General features: G+C 42.4%; 2 protein-coding genes across 2 annotated transcripts in view; both read right to left on the bottom strand.

The window, feature by feature from the left end:
- LOC4817990 (neuroguidin) overlaps positions 1-27,874 on the bottom strand; it is a 55,703-nt gene that overhangs the window by 3,276 nt on the left and 24,553 nt on the right. The window lies entirely within an intron of this gene.
- On the bottom strand, positions 18,473-20,733 carry LOC4817841 (phospholipase B1, membrane-associated). The gene has a single exon (XM_001357192.4). The coding sequence runs from the start codon at positions 19,974-19,976 to the stop codon at positions 18,630-18,632; it is 1,347 nt and encodes a 448-aa protein (XP_001357228.2). The 5' UTR covers positions 19,977-20,733; the 3' UTR covers positions 18,473-18,629.

Raw genomic sequence — 27,874 nt, forward strand, 5'->3', positions numbered from 1 at the left:
GCCTCCCCCATCCCCACCTAAAAGCCATCATGACATAAACCACAAAAATTCGATTCTCTTTTTGCAATTTGCTGAAACCAAAAAAACAAACACAAACATTTTCGAAAGCGTTATAAGCCGAGGCCCAGCAATATGAACGCGATTACTGAACGCCTCTTCGGACACACCCCCCACGCAACGCACCGCAACGCAGCACTTGACTCTCTCTATAGAAAAAACTACCATCAGGCGTCGAGAATAGTCACCTCCTCTACGCCGGATTGCCAAACAAAGCGTTAAATAAAACGCGGGCCATATTTTAGCCAAAAGCAACAGCCAATTGCAGAAATGCAGCGCAGCGCCGACTAAACAAGAACCCCACAAATAGCCCCCAATGAGAGGGGCATAACGAGGCTGCCATTATCAACTGACGCCCCATAACACAGTGCTATAACAAGTCTAAACAGTCGAGCCCAGCCCAGAGCTTTTGTATATACTAGGCCCGGGCCAAAAGCAATTACAACAAAATGGCAAACTATGCCCCCCCCACACCCCCACCCCCTCCGCGCCCTATGCCCCATAATCCTCCCAGTATTCGCACTTCCACGGGTATATCCTCCTATCTCTGGCATTATCTCTACCGCTCTTTCGGAACCCCACATCGTATCGTGTGTGCCGAAATGATTTAAAATTCGACGACCATTTTGTGTGTAATTTTCGAAATTCAGCAAAAACAACAATGAAACGGAGGAGGAGGCTTCGGTCTTAGAGAGTGGAAGATGCAGATACTCTTTGGAGGGAAATGTTTTTCGATATTCATTCATTTGTGTCGGATCTTGAATGAAACATATGAGCCAAAAGGATTTTATCTACTACTATCTATGATATCTGTGTGATATGGGAATCAGATCTTAAGGGTTTGCAGCTCAAATAGGGAACTGTGGAACATTTTAGCCACAGAAAATGTTGTAAAAGGATAGAAAAATAGATAAATATGATTTTATCGAATCCCCTATTGATGACGATCATGAAAATACGAATAATATCATCCCTGAATTGCCAATTCTGATTCATTCTTCATCAAAAACATATCTGAACATTTTATAGATTTTTTAGATGTAGATACAAAGATCTCCTCTAGGGCACAACACTCCCTCTCTTTTAAAGGGTATCAAAAACCGCTCTTCTCTCGTTGTTGCAACACAATTTTGTTGTTTTTGTTGTTGTTGTTCCTGCTGCTGCTGCAATGTTGTCGCTGTTTTGCATTAACCGTTATTTAGCAATGGATTTTATGTGCAACATGCAACGGCTACAACAAGGGAATGGAAAATTTCGCCTGTAAGTAGGCAATGCGAAAATGCAATTGAATACATTCATGGGTGCGTGAATCGATGCCATGGAGAGGGCCACGAATGGCGGTAAGCGGCAGTGGCTGTGGCAGCATAGCCCCGGGGGCATGTATGTACATACTATATATGTACTCGTACCATATGCTGTGTGTATGGCCCGGGCCGCGTACCCCGCCCTCTGGCCATCCCTTTCGTCCCGAACCAAATGTTTTTTGTTGCACTTTTTGGCCCATGTGCATCATGAATAAAATATGAAATGCAATTTCTGTTGCAGGGGCACCCGCCGAAAAAAAGAAACCAGGAAAGACCCCCCACCCCACCCAGGCACCGCAATCGCGGAATTTAATGACAACATTTTTGATGCCGTCTGGATGCTACCCCCGGCCACCCGCCCATCCCCCTCCCCCTCACAGTCGCCGCCATTCCGCTGCTGTGGTTTTCCGCTGTGTCTCGTCTGAAATTATCATTGGGCAGCATTTTTGGTTTCCAATTTATATTTATATTATTTTATGCATTAATGTCATAAATAAAAGGGTGCTCAAGAGTGGGTGTGTGTGCTGGGGGCACTGTGTGGGCGGGGCTCTGCGATAATTGCGCAAATCCATTGCATATTTATGGGCTGCTTTTTAATTGGCATTTTCACATTTCGCATTTCGTATATAACATTTGACAGACGATGCTATAAACAGAGATTTTTTCAGAGTTGCAGGAGGGACTATAATCAGTAGAGGGGGGACTATTGCTAGTAGGGTTAGTGGAGAAAGAACTATAGGTAGTGGAGAGAGGAAGAAGTAGGGGCGAAAGTCTAGAGGAACAAATAAAAGCAGCAGAAAGAATCATTTCCAAGTGGCTATCCATTGATTTTAGGCAGAAAACAGCTGCCAAATACAACACAAATATGAAATGTTTGATCAGGATGCATTTATTGCCACAAAATGTTAACGAAATCCAATAAACCATCAATCTTTAACCTTTTAGAGACCAGAATGATTAAGAATGTTTATTTTTGTCGTAAAAGATCATTCGGTATTCCAGCATCACATCCTCAGGGACTCCCTTAACCCACTCTCAGGATACTCTTTCCTCGTGGAATCTACTACTTTTCCCCTGTACATCCAGAAGTAAAGAACTTTCAGGTTTAAAATACGTACAAATTGAGGAATTTGAAAAGTAAACAAGCTCCAAATGTCTTCCTTCTTGTAGATGCCTGACCTTGCAAGCCTGCAACCCTTGTTATCCCTCGGATCTACTTAAACTAATTACTATCCAACCCCACACACACACAGACACCCATCAGAGCACCTGAGAGTCAAGCCGTTCTGACAGATACCGAGATACCAAATCACTCTGAAACACTTTGAACCATTTCCCCTTCACGCACACAGCGAGAGGGGGGGAGGGGAGAGAGAGAGACTGGCAGCGACCACACAGAGAGACCGAGCGAATCACTTGTTTCAATTATAAAACTACAAATTGAGGGCTGTACCGCCCAGTGCCACCCCCTGGCACCCCCTGGGGAGTGCGGGGGAAGGCGTACGCGGACGACGCCCATTAGAAATCGATTGACATAACTCAAAAATTGTGCAAATTAACGTTAAACCAGCCGACCAGCCGGCCAGCCGGGGCGGACAGTCGCCCACCGTAGATGTGGGTGCCGTGCCGTGCCCCCTGTAAATAACGGGGCAACATTTTCGTGGCAAGAGTACTGGAAATATGACCAGGCCGTGAAGGAGTTTTCGGCGACAACGACTATGTTTGGCGGCTGCCTGATAAAATACGCGCCCGGGCTGGCGGGCTGGCACACACCAGAAACCACAGTGAACAGAACCCCCCTCCGTCCTGCCACCACCCGCTAGTTGCATGGCTAAAATTCCACTCATTCCAGCAAAAAAAAAGAATATAGAGAGAGAGAGCGGGGACATCAAAATTTATGCAACGTTTCGTGGTACGTGTCGCTGTCGCTGTCTTTGTTGCAGTTGTTGCTGTTGCTGTTGCCGCATGATGTCTTTGCATTGCCAATAACCGAAATATTGATTAGAGTTTATGGCCAGATAGCGCCGGATAGAGCGAGAGGGAGCGAGAGAGAGCGATGTGGAGTGTGTGGAGCTTTAGAAGCTGGTATCCTGGTGGGTATTTTTTGGGTATTTCTGGGCCTTCCAGCCACTCGCTAATAAAATGAAACCACAGCAAAAACGAGCATCGGAAAAAGGTTGTTCTGGGGTACGTTTTCGAGGGCGGATAGTGGGAAAAACTCCTTTTCGTTTGTTGAGAAAAAGAGTTTTCCGATTAAGATGAATAATTTTCCACCGATTTAATCAATTTAAAGTACTTTCTATGATCTGTAGATAGTATTCTTTATGCAGGAATATGTAGTAATAAAAATGGTTTATTTTTGACGAAACTCAAGCAAAAATTATTGGGATATTCAGTGAATTTTATCCACTAAAAGCTATTTTTATTGTACCTTCAAATAATGTGCAAATAAATCAGAATTAAAGTTGCAGATACAAAGCGTCGCTCTCTAAATGAAATACCTTCATAATTTTCTGTGATTATAATTTAATGGCATTTTTCGGACTTGCTTTGAAATGGTATTCAGATTGTAGATGTAGATTTAAAGGGGTTTACTTCAAATCCTCATCGCATTTCAAAGCGAAATGGCACACCGGAACAGCACCTGTTTTCCTCATGGAACACACCCCGGAGACCCCTACCAAAAATGTTGCATGCTGACAAAAATGGTTGACATTTGACGCTGTTTATGTCATTTTATTTGTTGTTGTTAGCGATTTTGTTGGGGAGCATTGGATTGGTTTTTGGGTTTAGGACTGGCAATGGGGGGAGTGGGGAGGAGGGGACGGGGCTCTCGGGTTTCAACACAAACGGAAATGAAACTTTTGCGGTGCGCGCAATGCAAATGCGACAGAGAGACACTTTTCACCATTTTCCCCTGCCCAAATACATATGTACAGATATGCACATGGCATTTCCATGCAGCAGCAGCAGATATATATGGAGGTGCAGTACATAATGTGCGGTGCCCCCTTATGTACTCCCCCATAAATAATTGCATATTTTATACTGCAGTGAACACCGAACAAATATCGCCATTTGCCGCCTCAATTGGCATTTTGGCGATTTTCGATTTTCATTGCTTTATTTACACTCCCCCCCCCCTGTCCACCCCCACCACCCAATTTCCGTACATTTTCCATTTATGCATTTCCCGTTTCCCAAATAGAACGATTCAGCAAATCCATTATTTATTTAAATAATTGGCTAACCGAAATATAAAAAATAAATTAAATATAAAATGCCAAAAATTGCCAGACCTACGGGTGGGTGGTAATCGATTGGGTGGAGGGAGGGTATTGGATGTTTGGATATTTGGAGGGTGTGGCTTTTCGAGGGGGGCAGACTAATTGGATTGGTGGCAACAATGTTGCCGCGGCCCTTGGGATGGGGCATCATATGAATGGAGCAAGCGAGTTGGGGAGGATTCATTGATTCATTGTTTGTAGGGTTTGAAAAGAGGAAAGGGGAAGGGAAATTATGTTTAAAAATTTCTTTGAAATTTAAATAAAATGCAGAGAATATTAAAGAAATTTATGGGAATTTAAAAGTTATAAAGAAAATTTGGTTCTTTTGGTGTTTTCTATTTTCTAAAGATTTGGATGATTTTCCTAGAAAACCACAATTTTCTCTTCCACAATAAATCCACATTTTCTGCTTCACCGAAAGAAAAAAAGGCTGAGATTTATTTGAAAACCATGAAAGCTTCCCCAATAAATCTGTGCTTTAGGGCTCTGTTCTTTAAAGAACTCCTGCAGAATGTGACCCTCTTCAAAGACTACTCTTTGGATGCATGATTTATGCTTTTCTTTGGTCCATTCCGCGGATTCCGTCCAATTAAATGAAAACCCTGACATTATACCCCGGGCTCTGTGCGGCCCCATCCATATTTTATGCCACAAAAAGATGCAAACAACAGAATAACAAGGCAGACGACATGATGTACAGAGCAAACACAGAAAAACGCAGTACAATTTTCGGAGTAGTGCTCGTGGAAAAAATCAGGACAAAGCGAAATTGTCGTAGAATACAGGAATGATAGCGAGAATCCACCGCTAGAACAGAGGAATGATGCAGGACCCAAAGACAGACAGAAGTCAAACAGAGGTATTTTTTCCGAAAAGTACTTATCAAGAGGAGAAAGTGGGTGAAAGGTGGAGCAGAAGCCTTCACACGTTGCTTATACGACGCGTGGTCAGCGGTGGAAATTTATTTGTACTCTTTTTTTTCTCCCCTCCCCCCGAGGTGGACCCATAAACAGGCAACAAAGTGTCACACCCCCCTCTAGCAGAAGGACCTTCCCTCACGCACCCATTTTCGTAGGCGTCAATGGACAAATGTCGCTTTTGGAAAAGCAATTTCCATTGCTCTGGCCCCAGACCAGACGCCACCCAGGGTCGTGTCGTAAACAAATGAAAAGAGCAAACGAAGGCCACAGCCACAGTCCAGGCACTTGTCCGGCACGAAAAAACTGAAGGATTTTTTCTGCCGCTCTCTGTTTGGTGATAATTTCATAAATAAATCTAATAAAAAACGGACATGTGTATATTTTTTGGAGGAAAATTTAAAAGTGGGGAGGGGAATATATTTGGGGGAAAAGTAAATTGAAATTGTTTTTATTCGATTTTTGGGGTTCTTTTTTTTATTAATTGCATTTATTTCAATTAGAAAATGTCAATATTTTATAATAAAATTACCATTAAAAAAATAAACATGTAAATATTTTTTGTATGAAAAAATCCTTTAGATAAATGGTTTTTCTATACTAAATTCCCAAATACTCTGCTTCTTTCACCAGGTTTCCTTTCTTAGAAATAAATATGGAACATGATTCGACCATTGGGGGTTTGTGAAATTCATTTAAGAGATATTTTAGATTCCGTTTGCAAAAATTCCATTCCCAAAGGAAATGAGAATTCATTGCTTAAAAGAGAAAAACATTCGAAAAGTGCAGGGATTAGGGATTGTATATGTAGATCCCCTACAGATTACTCTCTATATGTAATACCAAGAGCTTCCATCTAGTTTTGCATTTTTTCCCCTCCCTCTTTTTCTTCCGCCCGCCTCCACGTGGAGACCCCCCCCCCCCCCCCATCCCTCTAGTGTCGCTGGACATTTGCATCATTCTATAGACAGGTTTTCCATCTGTATTGGAATATTCTATTTCGCTGTTATATCTACCAATCCATCTAACCCTTGTAACATGGGATCCACCCACCCCCACCCCCACCCCATCGAGTACATATTCCATATTCCATCTCACACTCGGGCGGCGGCGGCTGCCGCTGTCCGTTATTATTTAAAAAATGCAAATATCGAAACAAACAGACGCCGAGTCGTATGTAGAGTCATAACCCCCCCGTCCCCCGTCCCCACCCTTCGGACACGACCCTAACAACAACAACAACAAAAAAATGAAGGAACGACATTGCTATGAAATATTGCCAATCAGAAATGAAACCGAAAATAAATCGATTGTTTCAACAAAAACGCACGTACGAGTATACTCGTAGCGGAGAGGCAGATGGAAAACAACAAATACAGCAATCAGAAAAACAACATCAACAACACGAAGGAATCATAGTTTTGATAGTCGAATTACAAGATACCCTGGAGAGCCGACCCGCATAGGTATAAGGGGATCCAAGTTTTGACTGAATTTCTAGGATCTATCTCCATCTCTGATTGAATATCCATATTTATCCAACTTTGATCGAATTTTTGATTGGCTTCCGATCTGTAGATCCCAGCTTGTTCAATACTTTGCAGCACTCGAAAGATGAAAGAATTTATTCAGATATCTTCAAGTTTTTCTAATACCGAGCCTTGTTTTTTAAGGGGTACACAACGTACAGAGACAACAACAGAGACTTCTGTCTCGTCTCCTGGCAAATGACAGAGCCAGCAACATGCCGGCTGTCTCTCTCCCTGCTCTGCCACTTATACACGTATCCCCCAATCCATCCAGGGCTTCGGTCAAAATTCTGCGTTTCGCGAAAATCAAAAAAAAAGAAGAAGAGGGCAGAGAAGAGGAGAGGGGAGGGGAGCCAGGGAAAAGTGGGAGTTTTGGGAGTTTTTGGTGCAGAGAAAAGTGGGAGTTTGGTGCAGGGTTCTGGGTGTTGCGAGTGGGTCGGTCGGCTGAGTGATTGCTGCGCCTGTGTGTGTGTGTGTGTGTGTGAGTGTGTGTGTGTGCGGGTGCAAATTGAAACAGAGTTGAGTCCCGCGACCCCCACGAAAACGGGGCGCTGCCACACCACTCTGCAGCAGCAGCAGCAGCAGCAGCAGCAGCAGCATCAGCAGTCTCTGCTCTCTGCCACACTCCTATCTACATCCACATCCACATCCACATCTAGAGCCTGCAGTTATCCACCGGCCATGTGTCGTTTGTTCGTTGGTCGCTTGGCCGGCCGTTCCCTGGGCCTGGTTTCGTTTCGTGTCGTGTCGCTTTGCCGCTTCTGGCCAAAAGCCTCGCGGGCACAACAAGCGCGTCGAGTGATTGGGTGGCAGGGGGAGGATGGGGGCTCGATGGTGGCTCGCTGCTTCTGATGCTGCTGCACGTTGCATTTCCATGTGTGAGGCATAATTGGACAGGATGGTACGTGGTCCGGGTGCTACACACAGGAGACAGGAGGGCAAAAAGGTAGAGAGAAAGGAGACACATTCAATGGCAGCGCTATGATTCTCCATTTCTCTCTCGCCCTGTGCCTGGTCCGTCTCTTTCTTGTATGATTTTCCGTCTCTTTTTTCGCATCTCTCTGGCAAAGGCCTTTGCATATTGATGATGATGCTGACCCGCTCTCTACCTCATCCTCCCTCTCTGCCATTCACTGCCTATATCCTCTGTCCCCTCGCTGGGGCTAGTTATTGTTGCATAGGGACACAGGACCATGTCCGAAGGTCCTGCCTTGGTTGTTGGTCTTTAAAGGCAGCGTCCCATGGAATTGGGACAATATGTGATTGAGAATGCCCATACAAATGCCTCTCATACGAACGAAAATTGAGACTCTTCTCTGGCACTAATTAATCACTAAATCAAGTTTAGTTCGAGTTCCAGCCAAGACACGGGAGGAGAGAGTGTACAGAGGCCCTAATGTGGTTAAAATTAGTTTCTCTTCTCAAATGGTTTGTTCTTTTTTTGAGGAAAGGCAAACATTCCAAAGAATGGAAATGGAAACTGGAAGCTGGCATCCTTAACTTTAGGGATAAATGCTGTAATCTGGTTTCAAGGTGCTTAAAGTCTTCTCAGGGAGGCACTACTCTGAAAAACCGAAGGCAAAATACTAGCAAAACTGTTAAATAATACTATAATAAACACAACAATACTAAATACTAGTAAAAATACTAAATAATACCGAAAAAATACTACTTAAAAATAGTTTAAAAAAATACTGAATAATACCGAAAAGTAACAAAAATATAAACAATGCCAAAAATAATTAATACTAAATTCTCGAAAAAATAATAAATAATACTAAATATACCAAATAATATTAAAAATACTAGATACCAAAAAATACCAAATAATACTACAAATACCAAAAACTATTAGTATTGCCAAAAAACATACATAAGACCAAAAATACTAAATAATACCGAAAATAGAAAACACTATCCCCTATTAAAAATTCAGGTGGAACTATCATGAAACAGTATTATTGAACAGCAACTATAATGGACCATCCAAAACACTAAACTATGAAGAAGTGGATCTGAAATACACATTAAATAATCGATCCCTATCCTTATGAAAGTCGAATAGTTAGATGTTAGTAATAAATAGTGTGACAGAGAGAGAACTTCTTAGTTTCCTAGTTTCTATATGGTAATAATGAAACGTCAGATCGGTAAGATCTGCTTTAGAATAGCACTTTTAAGCATTTCAATCAAGAGTGCATACATTTAATGGCTATTTGCCTTCGAATCTATGGAAATTCCCACTAAAAATACTTAAAATATATTCAAATATTTGCTATAATCGTTAATCTCTTGGTGTTTTTATGCTGTTTGTCCATCTGGTATGTACTCGTATATTCCCCCAATAAGCCCAATTCTATATGTATTTCGTATGTCTCTCTTTCTCGCTCAAAACCATACACAATTTCCAATTACGCGACAGTTTGTCCACTTCCCCCCAGACGTTTTCCCCGTTTCTAACAATACTCTCCCGCACGCCCCCACCACCTACCATCCATAGAGGACTCTGTCTAACTCTTTCTCCCGCGATATATCCTGCCTGGAAGCGAAGGGAAGGGAAGGGAGGGATGGAGACCTGTGTTTCTGATGTTGTTTTTCGAAGGGGAGGCTCAATAGCAAATTGTATTTAAAATTTATATAAAATTCGCGGATGGCATTTGTTGTGACAATGTCTGTGTGTATGCCTGCTCGAATGGCTGGTACCCTCTTCTTCCACAACCCCTAGCCCCCTCTCTTCACTCTGTCGCTGTGTCGCTCTTCCCTTAACCCTCTGTCGCCGACACACGGGGATTTTGGTTCCTGTACTACAATCAACGTTAAAAATTCGCGCGATTTATGCATGTATGGAGAAGCAGGACAGAACAGGAGGTGTTCTCTCTCTCTCTCTCTCTCTCTCTCTCTCGCTGTGTGTGTGTGTGTGTGTAAATGGCAAAAAGCCTCGTGTGTTGCTCCACTTCCCCATCCCGATTTTCCCATTTCCTCGCGCTGTTATTTCCACTGGTAAAATCACCAAAAACTCGGCGCTTGTTTATTTTATTGGCACGTAAATTTATGTGGAGTTTCACTGTACCCCGTACCCCCTCTGTGTCGCATTGTTATAGCGAAAGAGAGAGAGCAAAGGTTGTATATATACATATATACATATATATTGTATGGAATGGCATGGTATGTACACAATTGTGTTTTTTGGTGTATTTTATAAATAATTTTTGTTCGACGTTTGCAAAAATATGGACACACCCAATGGAAAAATCGCCGCGAATATATGTATATTCCCCTCTATATACATATATGTACATATAGGGGGGGGGGGTTTATGTTGGGGGGTTCTGTGGGAGTTGGGGCTCTACGAGTCAGGTGGACGTGCGGCACTTCATTTGTGCTAAAACATATACAAACCGCCATACGATTTCACGAAATATAGATAGTTTTTTTCCCGCAAAAGCTTTTAGCTATTTTTACAATCAACCCTGTTGTTGGTTTTGAGTTTTGTTTGCAATATGAATATGAATTAAGGGAATAACAGCTACGAAAGTACTAGAAAAATTGATTGAAAATTGTATATTAGATTTGTGTAGAACAAACAAAAGAGATGTGTACTCAAAGTCAATAGAAATATTGGAGTGGTAGGTCTCTAACAATATGCCATATACTTTTTACGATGTATTTCCAATGGTAGAACAGGAAATAAGATTAAAGATAGTCTTTCATACATGTGATGATAGGGCAGCACTGGCATTTGCTTCAACAGTGCTGCCCATCCACCTTAATTTACACCGATAGACAATAGAGTTGATATCGATATACACTTTAATCAATTTTGGTGCTTTTGCAAGTAAAGAAAGACACAGAAAGACACTATTTGCTCATTTATAAAAAAAAATAAATGAATACCCAAAGAAACAGCCAACATTTCCATTAAAATCCAGACGTTATGGCCCTCTTTTTAAAAAAATATTCTCGCCTGGATAGATTTGATGGATTCAAATGAATATCAACATCAAACCTCTAATTAAATAGCCACTCAAACCCTCTGATCTTCCATTCAAAAAACACAATTAACGCAATTACCTAGACGCTATCCAGCGCTTAACCTTCTTAACAGCAGGACCATCCCATCCAGCCATTTGTGGCAGACAAAACCCTTAGGATTCTCCCACCTAGCAATGAAATCCCCGCCAAATCCACTCACGCATCAAAACCGTTCGTCCGAGCTCCCCCAAATGTCTCGTTTATGAAGTGAAAGAACCAGCGCCAAATCCCAAACAGTCCCACGAAAAGTATGCGTCTAATCTATTAAAAAAACCCGCACAGAAAAATGGTACAAAAAGGGATATGAGGATAAGGAAGGGCAGATAGACAGATAGACAGGGAAATGCCAACTTAGTTTCGAGTGATGAATGAACGAATGAAATGTGAACAGAACAGAGGAGAAGAGACGAGCAGAGAAGAGAAGAGAGTGGGGAATGCATTTTCCACATTTCCACAGCTTGACAACCGCAAATCGTACGAATTGTCCAGGGGGATGGGGGATGGGGGACGGGGGCCACGCGGAAAGAATGAAGCGACCAAACGATGCGAGTCCCAGATATAAATTTCATAAATTAAATAGACATCCTTCGCATGTATGGAAGCATATTACCGTAAAATTGCCGGCAACCCTTCCAAATAAATAAAAAACACCAAAAAAATAATAGAATATAAATATATATCAACACACAGGAAAAAAAGAAAGGGTACCCCCGAAACAGAAAACAGAAAACAGAAAATCTCATTACAATTTCAACGCGATCAGACAAAAGCAGCAGCAGAATCAGCAGAAGCATCAGGAAAGGAGGAGGAGAGGGAATTATGCCAGGAAGAGCGGTGGGGGGAGGAAACCCTGATGATGAAATGGATTTTTATCCCAAAACAGGACATGAAGGCAAATGAAAGAGAGTTGCACAGCGAGAGAGAGAGAGAGAGAGAGAATTATGGAAAAAAACGAAGCAGGAAAACCCATAACAAAAAACGTCAACAGTTAGGAAGCAGAGGAAGGAAGGTTAGACAGTGGGGATACTCATTAATTAGGGTAGTAGAAGGTACATTGGAGAGATAGATATCCTATATCCTATAGATATGCAAGCAAAAATAGGATTTGGTGATAATTATGTACAAATAAATATCGATAATTATCGATTGATACCGATTTTCACTGTAAGATGTCGAAATATTGTAAAAAGTGTATGGAACTGATGCTATTATGAGCAAATAGACCTGAACTATCAGCGGATAGCACTTGTTAACCCCTAGATATCATATCTTTCTGCAATATTATGGGATTTCATAAACCTATGAAAAGTGATTTTTAAATCACAAAATAGCGTCTCTGACGCTAGCCAAACATACCCACCCTGTGATCTAGGGTACGAAAAAAGAATCACAACATCAGCAAAAGTGGAAGCGAAACCCATTTCTCGCTCCACCACTACGTGCTCCCCCCTGCCCACTCGTCCGATGTCCGTCACATGGGATGCGATAGAAGGATGATGAAGGATGGGTCGTGCGGCGCGTAAAAAATGCAAATCCCAAGTCAAAGCTTAGCGCCGTAGCCCTGCCCTACCCCCCTGTACGGTGGGGCAACCTGGCAACATACGTGCCCCCTGCCATCAGCCTCCCGTAGCTCCCATCAGCCCCCCTACCGTTTCTGCCTCGCATGAATACGAGTGCGATTCCCCCCTCCCCACCCGCCCCGCCCCACACACACACATTCATATGAGTAATGGGAGGCAACAAAAAATCCCTACGCAGGAATGGAATTTCAAAACGTATGTCCCAGCATAATGCAACAAAATCGTTGGCAGGGTGTGCCACTAGCCCTCCCCCCTTCCCCCCCTCATAGGTCTGGTCAAGAGAGAGTGAAAGAGCGACAGCAAAAGCAAATTCAATAAAAAATGAAAACGCAGAAAAATAAAACTTTTCTCTCTGTCGCTTGGGGTTTTTTTTATTGGAAGGAAGCGGCGTCTGTGGGGTCCCATGCTGGCTGCTGGTGGCATGCCACGGCTCTGCCTCTCTTCGGATCAATGACGAAAGTGCGTTGAAGTGTAGCGCAAACAATGGCAAAAAGGCATAAGCAAATGGTCCGCGAGATGTTCCACCTCCACCTCCTCCTGCTCCTCCTCCTCCACCTCCTCCTCCTCCTGCCACGGCACATGCATATGTTGGAAAAGGGAATAGAAAAAAGAACCCCCACATAGATACGATTCCAATCCCATATCCTTTCGTTTGTTTAGAGGGATTTTCAGCAGGAGCAGACGCGAAATATTCACATGAATGCATTTTGCTTTTCGGAATGAGGGTTTTAAAGTGTTTGAATACTTAAATATCACTAGAAATTAATGGGTTTTGTTCGCATAAAGTGAAGAGACCTCAAAAGGGAAGCTCTCTTCAGTGGTAACCAGTGGGTTGTTGCCTCTAGATCATTCGATGTTCAATCAAACACCTTTCAAACATCACCAATCCTTCCATTTCCGATTGAAATCTCTCCCCCTTACGCTCTCTGCTATCCTTCACGTTTGACGTCTGCAAAGGGGGGCATGGGGGGGGGGGTATGGGGGCCTTCACCTGTCGCCAGACATTAGATGTCGTCTCATTCCGCCCAAAGGATGTTGTCGCTGCAGCACCTGTCAGTTTTCATTGCCACGAAGCGCTGATTAAAAGACGCTTCCGCAGTTTTCGACAACAAAAACGCACCACGACGCATATCCCGCCGCAGAGGAAGTTGCGATTCCCCTGGAAGGATCCCAATCCAAACACACACAAACGGCCATTAGCCTTCGCGGTGGAGCTGGAGGACACGACACGGAGCTTCGCGATGGAGTGCAGAGCCCTCATGGAGAGTGCAGGCCCAAGCAGACTTCGCGATGGAGTACAGGACAAGCAGCCTTCGCGGTGGAGTGGAGCCCCAAGCAGCCTTCGCGATGGAGTGGCGGCACAGCCTTCGAGTTGGAGTTCAGGGCAAGCCAAAGGGCCAACTAAACAGACGTCAAAATCATTGCCATTACCCAAAAGGATGGGCTCCTGCCCAGGACACGCAAGAGGCAGGGCAGGGGGTCCGCAGGACACACACAATCATCCTAGCAAACAATAGGAAAGACGACCGACCACCATAGCCGTCGCGCGCGCCATCGCATGGCCGGCATCCACTTGGCCAAGTGTGGTGGTCAACAGTCCCGCCTTAACCCGTCAGCCACATGCCTGGTCGCGGGCAAAAAAAATACCAGAAAATACCAGAGTGGGTGGGGCCAGGGGGCACGGGGCATGGGGCGCCATGGGATGTGGAAAAGCGTCGCCGGTTCAAGCTCAAGTAGCTTGTGTGCCATTCTTTTTATTTTGTTTTGTGACGTTTTTGTTTCGGGGAAACTTTTGCTCTATTTCCGCCATCCTAGCCGTCGCGCTGCTGCTGCTGCTGCTGTCTGGCTGACGTTTTAGCGCGCGGGTCGTTAGCGGTGCGGCAAGGAGGACAAGGATGTCCTGTAAGTGAGGAGCAGGAGGTGGAGCAGGAGGTGGAGCAGGAGGTGGAGTCGCCAATGCGGTTGTCAGTTGCTTTATGAGACGCCTCCGCCGTCACCGTCGCCGCCACCGTCACCGTCGCCGTCGCCGCCGCTGCCTGTCGTTCATCCTGTGGGGGTCCCTTTGTGTGTGTCCTGGCATTTTGCATGCAAAGCGAAAATGTTGTCGCTGTTTAATGTCAAACGTTGGCTTTTTTTTTTTTTGGCCCAGGTTTCATCGCGCCACCAACCAGCAGCAGGACACATTTTCATGCCCATTGCGTGGCAGGACAGCAGGACAGCAGGAAAGCATCTGCTGGATTGTCCCGCTCTCTGTCTTGATGGATTTGTCTGGTCTAAGCCTCAATTGGTGGTCACTTGAAGCTGGTGGGGAAGGAAGTCCTTCAGACAGGCGGCGACGTTGGCAATTGCATTGAATTGCCCCGAAATGATAGCGAATATAAGCTTCAGATTTGAAGCGGCTTAAGTGGTTTTTAATAGAGGTTGAAGGGGTGGGAAAGAAGATATTTTGACAGTACTTTAGGTGGTATTTCATTCATTTGGTTGAGGCATATTATAAGAATCTTATGGAACAACATTATATTTATGTTATAAAAACTCTTTGGATTAGGGAAAATTCCTGCGCATTTTTCAAAGATTAATCCTATAAGAGAGGGTTTTTTTTACCCACAATTCCTGTACTTTTTAGACAATTTGTCATTCTTCTAAAAATTCCACCCATACATAGCTTTCAAAACGAATTTTCCAGCATTTTTCTTTTATATTTTTACCCATCAAAATACATTCTTTCAGTATTTTTTATACTCTATTTTCTATATTCTATTTTCCAATTTTCTCTTCATTTTTCAATAGATTTCGTTTGAGCTCTGCGGCGTCTGAAATATTTATAACAAATACAAAGAAAAGCACATTGGATGTGTTTTTATTTTCGGGTGGACGCTACTATGGATGGTTGGAGGGAGTATATCCCTTGTTTTTGCTGGTTTATCTGGGAACCAGGCAGCGGGATGCCAGGCAGGATTATGCACGCCCCCCCGCCCCCATTTCTGAGAGAGGCCGTACAATAGAGGGGGATAGAATGCTGCCGCGAGCAGAGCGGAACAGCGAAACGGAAAATAAAGAATATTCAGAACAAAGAATATTCCTCCACGGTACAAATGACAAGCTCAAATGGCTACAAAAATTTGCTTTTGTTTTTGTTTTGCAATCATATTATATTTATGCATTCACTGTGCTTTCACGTGTGTGTGTGTCTGTGTGTCTCTATGTTTTTTCTAGATGCTTTTCGCTAGTGCCATCTCTCTTTTGGTATGCATTTCCTGTCTTTATATTTCTATAGAGCTTTCGTACTTGGAGCTTTGTAAAAATGTTCCCATAAGCGAAGAGATACATTTAATTTTGTTTAAATCTGTATAATTTGGTTTGAATTAGTTGAATATCGAATGGAAATATTCGATTTAAGTGGAAAATAATGTAGCCAGTATTTTTTCAAGGAATACCGCAATAAAAATCAGCTGTTTTAAATAGAATAGTCTAACACTCTTGTGGAAGCAATATCCTATGCAGAATTCAAATATTTGAATTTTCACTCTTTCTTTCTAGCTATTGAAGCTCCACTTTCACTTGCTCTCCTTCGCTACCTTTCTTATCTTGCAAGATTTACTTTCTTTTCCTCCCTCTCTCTCTCTCTCCTTTCTCTCCTCTTCAAACCACACACACACGCACACGTCACCCCCATGGGTATGCTATGATTTTTATGCCCTTCCCCACCCCTCCTTTTAGATTCCAACAGAAAGATGGACATTTTCAAACCGCCATTCCTCATGCCTAATGCTCTCGTTTTGGGTTAATCAAGGCTACAGATTTTAATTCTCTATCCACAGATTTATTTGTTGTTTTTTCTGGGGGGTTTTTATTTCCTTAATGAGAGTGTCGTCGTCGTTTGTTTGCGATTTCATTTGGTTTATTTACTCTCTGGGTATACACCCCCCTCCCGTCCTGCCCCCTCCCCCCCCCCCCCCCTCACACAATTTGCTTGCATATTTTTCGACAACGGGACATTTGGTTCGGGTTCGGATTCGGATTCGGTCTCTGCTGTTTTTTGCTGTGTGCCGTTAAAATGTTTTAATATGTAAGTAATATGTGCAGATATATCATCCCATATCCCATATAGGATATATACGGCGCATGAGGAGGTGGTGCCACATATCAACGCCGTGGCCCAACCCCATGGAAAAAACACAACAAAAAAACTTCAACTTTTATTATTACATTTTTTTTTTCTGCGGCCACATGCACGTGTTTGTGAGTGTGTGTGTGTGTGTGTGTGTCTACGCTTGTGTTACGCCCTTTTTTCGGACAGTGCATTTTTAATATAATTTTTACAGCCCCATTCTCCATTCCCCATTCCACATCTCCATATCGTTTCCCCTCTCACTTCCTCCTTCCCACAGTGCGCCCTCCATTTCACCATCCAATTTTTTTCCAGATTTTTCCTTCTTTTTTTTCCTGCATTTTTTTGCTGTCCCCTCCCCATCCCGCCCCCATTTTGCAACCTTGTTTGCAGTGGGCGTGTATGTATACATTTTTCTCTGTTTCTCATATATACATATATATTTTTTTGCTGTTTGTATTTTTTGTTGTTTCTGTGTGCTGTCCGTGTCCGGAGATTCTTTTTTGGGGGTTGGTCTCTGCCCATTGGCAAGTGTCCGGTTTGCAGGTGGCCCGTGGCCCGTGGACCGTCGCTCGACGTTGCCGCTGCCGCTGCCGTTGCATATGCGAATTGTGTTTTTTTGCAACGCTTTTTTCTGTCCCTTTTTTTTCGCTTTTATTTGTATTTTTTGTTTAATTTTTAAAAGGGGGAGTGCAAGTGGTTCTGGGTGTGACATGGGGTGGGAGCACGTAATAAGCAGGCGACGTTGTCACGCATAGCGTCCGCCCAGCGGGGGAGGAGGCGGGGGGAGTCCCATCCAGAATGCTGGGGGGATATTCCTTCTACGAGAATGGGGGATCCAGCGGATACACCACACAGACTGGGTGTGGCAGGGGGATATTCCATACAGATATAACGTAGGATAAGGGGGATATCCCATATAAAGTGGCCATGGGGCCATGGAAGGTGTTTTTCCCAGTAAACAGGAACCCCAACAAAAAAAAAAATCATATATGTTTTTTTTTCTGCCCCGTAAGCAAAAAAGTATTTTGAAATGAATTTTTATATATATATGCGACTACCGGTTGGGGGAGGGGGAACTGGTCATATATTGTTTTTTAGCGTATTTTAATTAATTAAAAATATAAATTAAAAATTGCATAATATTTTAATTGAAAATGGAGATGGGGGAAAAGCAATTGGGAAGGAGTGAACAGATACAAAAAGGAAACAGTAGAGAAGAGGGGGGAAGGGGCGGAGTAGAGGTGGGAGATTATATCTGGTCAGAGCTCTGGCGAGACGGTTAATCTTTTTTGGTATTCCAAAAGGGGCTCAAACAAGCCAAGAGCCGGCCCCTTAACACATTCCACAAAGAAAGGTTGGGCCAAAGATCCATCTTTGCAGAAAATATCCATCTTTTATACGGGAGAGTCCTCAAATTTCCATCAAATTTGATTGAAAGTTATAGAAAAAGATTCAAATGGTAATTTCTTAGCGGAAATCCATCTTCCAGGGGTAGATAATTCTTCACATCTGATTTATTTAAATAAACCTAAGCCCAAAAACCAGAAAATATCCATTCGTTCCTCCAAAACACACTCTTGAGATTTTCCACAAAATTCCCTCCATCATTAAATCAATCTTCAACCCAAAAACTCAATCAAAAAACCACAAAATACCTTGATTCATTTTTTAATAATCACAAAACTTAAGAGTAAAACCTTAAAATGTAACCTTATATCACAAGACAGCTCCAACCTTCGATTCAGTAACCAGCAACGAAACCCAAACCCCACTGCAACCTTCGGGGAGGACGGAGGACGGCGCCCTGTTTTAGCCAGGCCTCACCGCAAAGTAGGGCTGCTCCTCGCTGGGACACACGGTGCTCTCGAACAGCCCTGGAATGGTGAAGGGTCGCGGCTTGCGATCGTCGGGGAGGAGCATGCTGTTCCACAGCATATTCGAGATGATGGCATGCCCCCGCTGACTGAAATGGAAGCAGTCGTGGGAGAAGAAGCGCCAGTCGGTGAGGCCGTTCTTCAGCCTCGGAGCCGTGATATTGGCCAGCATGGGATGCGCCACAACGGCAAAGTCCTCGCGGTGGAACTCTGCCAGACGGGCCACCTCGAGATCCACCTGCTGCCAGCGCTGCAGGGTGTCCATGAGTTGGCTTTGCTGCGTCCGATTCAGGCGATCATTCATCAAACAGTGGCAGCCCACGCGGTGCACCACAAAGCACTGGAAGGGTATCTGCTTCATGGCCTTCAGGGTGAGGAGTATATTCGGCACCACGATCAGATTGATGAGCAAACGGGGCACATTGTCCCGCAGGAGGCGAAAGGCCTGTCGCAGATCCCTGGCATGTTGGTCGAGCAGCGCCTGCGGCTCATCCCAGTGGCACATGTCCGAGCAGAGGTCGTTATTTCCCACATAGACTGTCAGCAGCTTCCAGTGCCGCTGCATATCCACATTCGGATCGCGGTGCAGCAGATCGATGAGGACCCGGGCCTGGAAGGGCAAATCTCTCGACATGATCATGGGCTCGGCAATGTTGAAGCGTGAGGATGGGTGATTGACCACCAAACTATTGGCCACCGAAAAGCCATACAATTTCGGATTGAATATCTTCAGGATATTCGGGAGCGTCACGTACTTGCGCCAGTTCTCCAGGCCGCCACCGGAGAAGCTCAGGGCACGAAATTCATTGAGCATATCCGCGATATTATTCGATAGAATGCCATTTCCCGCCGATAGCGAGTCCCCAAAGGCGGCTATGATATCGATATCTCCAGGGCGCAACCTCTCCACCGATGTGGGCGGACTCTCGGATCTCGTGTTGTTCACTGGACATGGAAATGGCTTCCTCTTGGAGATGGGTAGCTGTATCTTTCCCTCGCGCATATTTCGATTCGTTAGGTCCTCGATATTTCGCAGTGCAAAATTCAACAAAACTCGTCGCGTGCCCACGAATAAATGTCGTAGATCTCTGTCGATGGTCGTGTACTGTTGTAGACCATTGTCCAGTTTTCTTGGATCGTACCTCTGCGCATGGACTCCTATGTCCGCTAGGAGTCGGTCGGAGCGATTCTCTCCTCGGATTCGTCGGCTGTTCGATGTTGAAATTGGACTCATCAAAAGCAGCAATGAGAGCAACCACAAAAAGCAGCCGATATTTGACATTTTGAAAGCGATTTTTGAGGATTTCGGAGCGTGCTTTTATTTGGGGATCGTTTTAGTTTTGAGCGATAATACTTTTCGGATTTGAGATCTTTGCAGATCGCATTGGATGTGGATCGTATTAAACTTTGTTCTCTATCATCCACTAATATATATTTAAAATTATGTTGTGGATCGCGTCGTGGACCGTATTGTGGACCGTATTGTGGAACGTATTTCGGAAAGTTCGCAGAACAGATAAATCTTTCACATTAAAAGTTCTGGAATTCTCTTCGCAGATGTGGATTGTGTTTGGCGAGCGTCTGGAACTTCTGTCCATTAAGAACTATAAACTTAAGTTTTCAGTTGCAGATAGAACTCTGTTCATAAGAATCCATTCTGAGAATCTTAAGACCACCTTCGTTGGGGATCTTTTCGGTAGAAATTAGATCATTATAATCCACTTTAAGCACTCTTTTAGTCTCATTAACATGGTTTTCCTTATTAAATTTCTTTAGAAGAAATAAAACCCATTTTGAAAAATTCGTACGCAACTTTAGTTCTTTTAAGCACTTTCCACAGAAATTACACCAAAAATTCGCTGAAGATGCAATCACTTTTGTCTGTTCCTTGGGGTTCCCTTAAGGGTTTTGCTTCAAGACTTTCTGCGTCTCACTATTGTTCCGCATCCCACACGATGGACTTCTGAACGCGTTCTCATCCACAGAGCGTATGCGTCGAGCGTTTTTGTACACCGCATAAATTGTTTCTGAACATGGAAACAGACTCCACTCGAAAAACTTCACTCAGACAAAGAGAGAGGGGAGGGGTACAGAAGGGTACACAGAGCGGGACTGGCTCAGAACTTGACTTAAAAGCGTTGACCGAGACATTAACAATCATAAAACAACAACAACAACAACAACAGCGCCTGATAGCAGCACTCACACACAGGCACACACACAGGCACAAAGTGCCCTCTGGGGTTCAAAGATAAAACCACACAGAAAACCTCCGAAAAAAAAATACAGTTTACTAAACAAAATAATTACCTTGGTGGCAGGCAGGCAGGCAAAAACATTGGATGCTACTGCCACCACAAGCAACATGACAACGTACACTTATATTTCTATATAAAACAATAAATATTAATAAATTGGAGCTCCACAACGAGCGAAGCGCACGCACGCATGCGCAGAGGCGTAGACTTTGAGCTCATCCCAAAAGGGGGCTTGGGTTTTATCCCCATTTAGGTGGGTTATTGGGTCAAGCGAATTTCGTGGATGATCTATAAAGAGAGCGCATTAAAAGGGGTTAATGGTTCCCAAATGATCTTTGAGGAACCCTGTTTAGGGGTGGTTCCCCCTACGAGTCAGAAATTAGTCAAAATTGCAATTACTTTCCATTTTTAAGGTTCAGTTTCAAAGATTTAAGAATAGATTTGAACTGTGACTTTTTTTAGGTAGAGAATAAAGTACTTTAAGAGCTTTTTAGAGAATTTTCGTATTAGAAACATCATATATCATGACTTTAATTCAAAAAATCCCCCTTTTACCCATTAAAAAAATATTAAATGGTTTGTATATTATAGTTTTAATTACAGAAATCACCCCAAGAAATCTTGCATCATAGTTTTTAGCATAAATATACCCCTGTTACCCACTGCCCACGCCACTGTTTCGCTCTTTAGAGCCATCTACCGCCTTAGATTTGATCTTCTTTGAAGCCTAGATTTCTGAATGGTTTGGATATAATAGTTTTGATCACAGAAATCAACCCAAAAATGTCATATATCATAGTTTTCAGTACAAATATCCCCCTTTTAATATTCCGCACGCCTCTGTTAGAGATACCACCATCTACCGCCTTAGATCTCATCTCCATTCAAGCCAAAAAACAAAACCTGCCAAATATTTGCACACATTTGGGGCTTTGCTTTGACTAAAGGTACACTTTTCTAATGTAATTGTTGCTTACTCGCACTCATGGCCTGCAATGTGAATAGCTAATTGTTTGCTTAGATCTTTCAAGAGAGATAGATTCACTCTTGAGAGATACACTTGAGACGGTCGCCCGTCGGGGTATGGGTATAGCATCCGTTTTTGGCTCGAACTTGATAGCGGTTATTGCCCGAGAAGATAATTGAAATAAAATATTATTCACTAAAGTGATCTATAAATATATGACTCAACGGCAGCGGAGCTCTTGTTTTTGTTTTTGTATTTCTAGGCGTGTCATATGAAGGCTGTAGTAAATATACCCTGCGGCTGCTGCGACTCCTCCGACCGTCAGAGAAGCCGCAGAGGGGCCCGTGAGCGTGATGGAATTTCGAGTTTATGGAATCGCGACTTCCGCTTGGGTCCCCCAGTCCTCCCCCCTCCCTGGGTAACGGGTTCTGGGAAGCGTTGCCTGCCTTTTATTGTTGGGGCAGATCAAGTGCCGCAGAGTGCGTCTGGGGCGACGCCTTTATAGCAATGAGACCCTCCACAAGGCATGGAACCCTCGCAAAAAAAGACCTACTCAATGGAAAAACACTCATTGGCAGGTTTCAAGAGCTGTGCGTCATGGAAAGGAGCTCTTAAATTACCCATAAGCTAATGGAAATGATCAGGAGCACGTCATATCAATCTTAATTAAAAAGATAATGATGGTTTTACCATAAATTGTGTATCGTATTCCACAGGAACAGGTCATTCTTTCAATTAAAATATCATGCTTTGGCTTCAATGTTCATCCGAAAATATTCTAAATTACTTGTGGAGTTTGATCTCCCAAGAATTTCGACCTCTGATCCTGAGGTACAGTCGGGCCTCTCTATATTGCTTCCGCTACATAAAAAACAAAGCGACACAAGCACTCGACGTGGCACTTCTACTTCTACTATTGTTGGTATTTACACGCGTTCTGTGTTTGTTTTATATAACATGTCTAAGGTACAAGTACTTGTCTCAACTCTCATGATTGTTTAGCTAAAACGGCTATTCTTAGAGAGGAAATGACGCTTGTCACTAGAGTGTTAAAGTGTTGTTCTAAAGAAATAAAGCAAACAGCGAGCCCTAACCAAGAGAGAGGGATGGCAAAAAGTAGCAATAAGCGGGTTTACAGTTTCGATATTTCGTAAAAGTAATACAAAGAAAATAGTTAAATACTTAGGACGAATATTCATCAAATATTCGATGCGAAAATACAAAAATTGCTTGTTAAATCGATAAACGATACATTTTACAATATTATCAAAATAACGATATGAACCGATACTCTATTTCTTCTTTAAATTTATGCATAATAAAAGATCTCACAAAATATTCGTTTTTACGGATTGCAAAACATTAAACCAATAATAAGAGATACATATAATAATATATACACAAAATATTCGTCGTAGGCATTGAAAAATAATATATATCACCTATCGATATAATCTAAAGGTAATGATTCATCGTATATAATATAATAATAATATATCTACAAAATACGGATAATTTATCGATATAATAAGATGTACCATTGAACCACCAGGATATACAAGATCTAAAAGAATTTTTGGTATACATATTTAAGAGAAATAATGCCCTTTAAATGAAAATCCATGTGTTCAGCAGTCTGGAAACCTTTTTCACAGTCATTAGAAGACAAAGGCGTATGTAAAATACAGAAAACTTAGTCATCATAAACTATTCCAGTTTTGAAAATAATTTATAGAGGCTGTAACCTTTTGCTACGAAATCAAGTCATTAAATACAAAATTCCGGGAATTAGCTTAAGCCCCAGGCGGTCTAAGACATTCATCGTTTAACTTAGGCATTGATTAAGCTTAGTATAGAAATTGAATATCAATTATCACATACAATATCTGAGAGGAGAGGAGAAGAGAACTGGACAGAGGGAACTTTTATAGCATGACAATAATTTGTATGCGAAATGCCCTTTTATACGGCTCTATCGAGGGGAGTGAATTATTATGCATAAATTACCGTTCCAACAGCAATTACGGTTCAAAGTTCTCTCATTTAAAGAATATTAATATCCCGCAAGTGATAGTCGGGGGAATAAATAGCGGCTTTAATCGCAGCGGGTGTCTGATCTATATTCATTCATCTAGTTTCTCCCCCTTTCGGCCGACTGTCAAATGAGTCTCAATTAAATAAATGCCACTCTCTGAATGGAGTTGTTGTCTCCACTGTCTGCGATGTCGATCAAAATGCCGCAGTTTCGTTTCATTTAAGCCTAATTGAGGGATCATTAAGAGGATTGCCACTGTACACATGTTTCGCTGTAGCTGCGGTTGTGGCTGTGGCATCGAGCAACATTGTTGCCAAGCTTTTTGTTGCTAGGGCACAAAAGCTTAAATTGATTGTATTTTAATGCTAATTGGGGTTTAATTAGCATACAATCTGGTTACCTGGCGGATCGTCAGCTTCTGGTGATAGGCTCCGTGTTTGCCCAAGAAATAAACACCATATTTTGGGGCAGTTTTTGGCCTGATTTAAGAGAGTTTTTGGTGAAAGCTTTCAAGAGAGACTTTAAAGAGAGGCTTGAGACACAAATGAAGCGCGAAAAAAGCTTCAAAATGTTGCCAGATCGCTTGAAGAGCGGGAAAAATTATTTTAAAGGGTTTTAAGATTAAGTTTAATACTACATCAAAGCACTTAAACATTTTTTAAAATGTACCTAATTATTTTTTATTTAAATTATTGTGTATATATATTTTTAAGCTGTTTTTTTATCCTTTGAAAGGAGTTTTTAATGTTTCTATATTCCTTATATATTACGAAAATGCCCAGCTTATAAGTTTTCGATATAATTTCGATATTTCTTTGACATATTTAATCAACTTTAAGCCCTTCTTAATTTTTTTCACATTAAATCTCTTCGCTATTAAACATCAACATTTTCCTCATTCGCGTACAATTGGCAAATCCGTGGGTAAAAAAAACCTTGAACTATAACTAAAAATCCCTCACAAATGTCAACAATTATACAGAAATAATTCCACAAAAGTTTCCAAACAAAAAACCGGAGCGTTAGTTATTGTTCAAAGCCTAAAAAAATGTTGTACTATTACACAAATTTATTTACCCAATGCGGCTTTTAATTGCAGTTTAATTATTGTAATATTGCGATTTATCAGCGGCGGGAAAACAAGAATGCAGAAGAGAGACTGAGAGGAAAAACGTGTCAGTTGGGGGAAATTGGCTGGTAATTTATATATTTTTGTACATGCCATATAATCGACAAATGATGGAAGATAAGGCGCAGGGCGTTGTCATAATAATAATAAAATAAAATAATTGTATTTATTTCTGCCCATTTTTTTTAATCGAATTTTATTTGCTTAATAATCGTAATGCAGGCAATTGAAAGACAGACTGCGCGTCGGGGGCAGGGCACAACAAACCCATAAATTATTACAAAACTCCTATAACCTCGCGCTGCAATTGCCAAGCGCGAGAGAGAGAGAGAGAGAGAGAGAGAAGGGGTAAAGAGAGCAGCGTAGTGGGAAAAGAGGGACAGACAGAGAGAGGAGCATAGAGAAAGAGATAGAGATAGAGGTATTTGGATGAGCTGGAAAAATACAGACCACAGACTGAGGAGACCACGAGGCAAAAGTTGCATTTTCATTTTGCATAGACAAATGTATTTTATTTATAAAGAAATCCGAATATTCAATACTCTTTATATTGAATTAATATTTTTCTAGGTTTTTAAAGAAATTTTAAGTTTATCTTTCTTTTTTTTGTGACTGTAGATATTTTTAGATCATGATGAATTTTGGTATATGGATAGCTAGTGGCATTATTAATAGTTCCATGAAATTAGAGCGCTTTGTGTTTGAAATTGTAGACGCTATAAACTTTTTCACCAGCCGCGATGGTCGTATATTTTCCTAAAAGACTTATCCGATTACGATGAATTTTAGCATATTGGTAGATATATATTGTTATTCCAAAAATGATCACCATATCCATAAAAAAAATATATCCCTATATTTCATAATTTTCTGCTATATTCTGCTCAAGTATGATACCCAATCAAAGCACCTGGCAAATTAAGTATGCCCCAAGGTAAAGGGCATGCCACCAAAGACCCTAAAGAGCGTTCCACCGTTGCGCTACATCGCAGAGGGCAAGACTGGAGCGGGGAAACTAGTTAACAATTGCACAACCCCGCCAGCAGTAGCAGCAGCAGCAACAACAACAAGGTTTGCGACATTTTGGTGAGCGTTTAAGCCAGAAAAAAAATTAAACGTTGCCATTTGTAGACGGGTCTGCCCTGATCAATAACCCAAGAAAGAGCGGAATCCCAGAGAGAGGGAGAGAGAGAGAGAGAGGGCCGCCCCAGAGGCAAGTGGCAGAGCAGAAGAGGCAACAGGTGGAACACCAGGCAAGTGGTCAATGCGTTCAACATACCCTAAGTGGGTTAATTTGTCTGTCTGTCCGTGTGTCTGCCTGTCCGGTCCGACTGACAGAGCCGACTCTCTGTGATAACAAACATCGACACGGCCGAAGGCAGGCAGCGGCGTGCAAGCTCCAGAGACGCCATAAACCAAAAGTCAGGCCAAGACGAAGAGCCAAGCAGCCAAGAGCCAAGCAGCCAAGTGCCAAGCGACGCGGCGCGGCGCGGCGCGGCGCGACGCCTTGGGGCTCTTGCGCAGTCGCAGCGGTCGCAGCAGCAGCGTCAAGGTCGCCTATTGTAAAAGAAAGCGCCATCGAATGGCCTTGAACACGAAAAAAAAAAAAACGAAGACATATGGTTATAAGCCAATGGCTAAATGGTGAATGAAGAAGCAGTCGAAGAAGCAGACAAAACGTCAGCTAAAAAAAGATGATTTCGGGCTTCGGGATGAGGGAAAATCGAAAGACATGAACCCCAGACTTTGGATATGCTCTCTTTTGTTTCAAACCCCAAAAACCCATCGAAACATCCAACAAATGTGAGCAAACAAGCGTGTCTCTTTTGAAGTGCCATAAACTTTATGCTTTTGTAAGTCAATGAATGAAAGACAAAGACCCCGACGAAGACCCCAAAGAGCCGAATGAGCCAAATGTTTTAAACGTATTTATTTGCAAAAAAAAAAAAAAAAAAAAATACACTTGTGCAAGAGGGCGACAGCATCTCCGAACAAACCTGGTCAAAAATGTGTTAAATTGGGGTTAAATGGTTGGCAAATGGGGTAATTGTATGGAGATTTAAATCAGAAATTTGCCCGGGCTCTCAGACCTGGGATTCGATTCGAATCGATGGGGAAATAAAGGTAGTTTTGCACAAGTCTTTAAATCAAATGAGAGTGTTAGACTTCGGCCTTGGGTAGATACGGGAAAAGATAACCAAAAGTCGGGGCTCTTTCGTAGATGTTTTTCGTGTTCACTTTTAACCCTCAGAGTTTAAAGTTTTGCAGTTTTAAAGACCCCGAAAAAACTTATAGATTGTACTTTGTTCTTGTTTTATGGTAACTTTACGACTGTTATGCTCTCGAAGATCGGACTTCCAATCGTTTCAGACCTCTAAAATATAGCACTAAGCCTTCCTTCTCCAGAACATAATGGATTCCACCCCAAAACGGCGTCTTATTTCCATTATTATTTTCTTTAGACATTTAAACATTTTTATAGACCCCAAAAAACACTCTCCACACGGAAGTGTTTAGCCTCAAAAGAATTCTGCTGAAAGTCTGCCTCTAAAGAGCTATAGTTATAAAGAACACGCTATTTTCTCAACTTTTGGACATCCGAGATCACGGGAGATCAGGTGGACAGGGTTCAAAGGTTAGCCAAGCGTTGCTATGAAGCCGTCTAATGATTCTCTCCATAAAGTCTGTAATTTCCGTAGTCCAATTAACACGATAATCGGCCATTAGCAACAAAAACAAACAAACTATTTGCATGTTGTAATTTAGATCATGAGAAAACATGCAATGTTTT

This window comes from Drosophila pseudoobscura, chromosome 4, assembly GCF_009870125.1.
Source record: "Drosophila pseudoobscura strain MV-25-SWS-2005 chromosome 4, UCI_Dpse_MV25, whole genome shotgun sequence".
Classification (NCBI taxonomy): domain Eukaryota; kingdom Metazoa; phylum Arthropoda; class Insecta; order Diptera; family Drosophilidae; genus Drosophila; species Drosophila pseudoobscura.

Coding starts and splice junctions, on each gene's coding strand:
- LOC4817841 (XM_001357192.4), bottom strand. CDS start 19,976: ATGTCAAATATCGGCTGCTTTTTGTGGTTGCTCTCATTGCTGCTTTTG.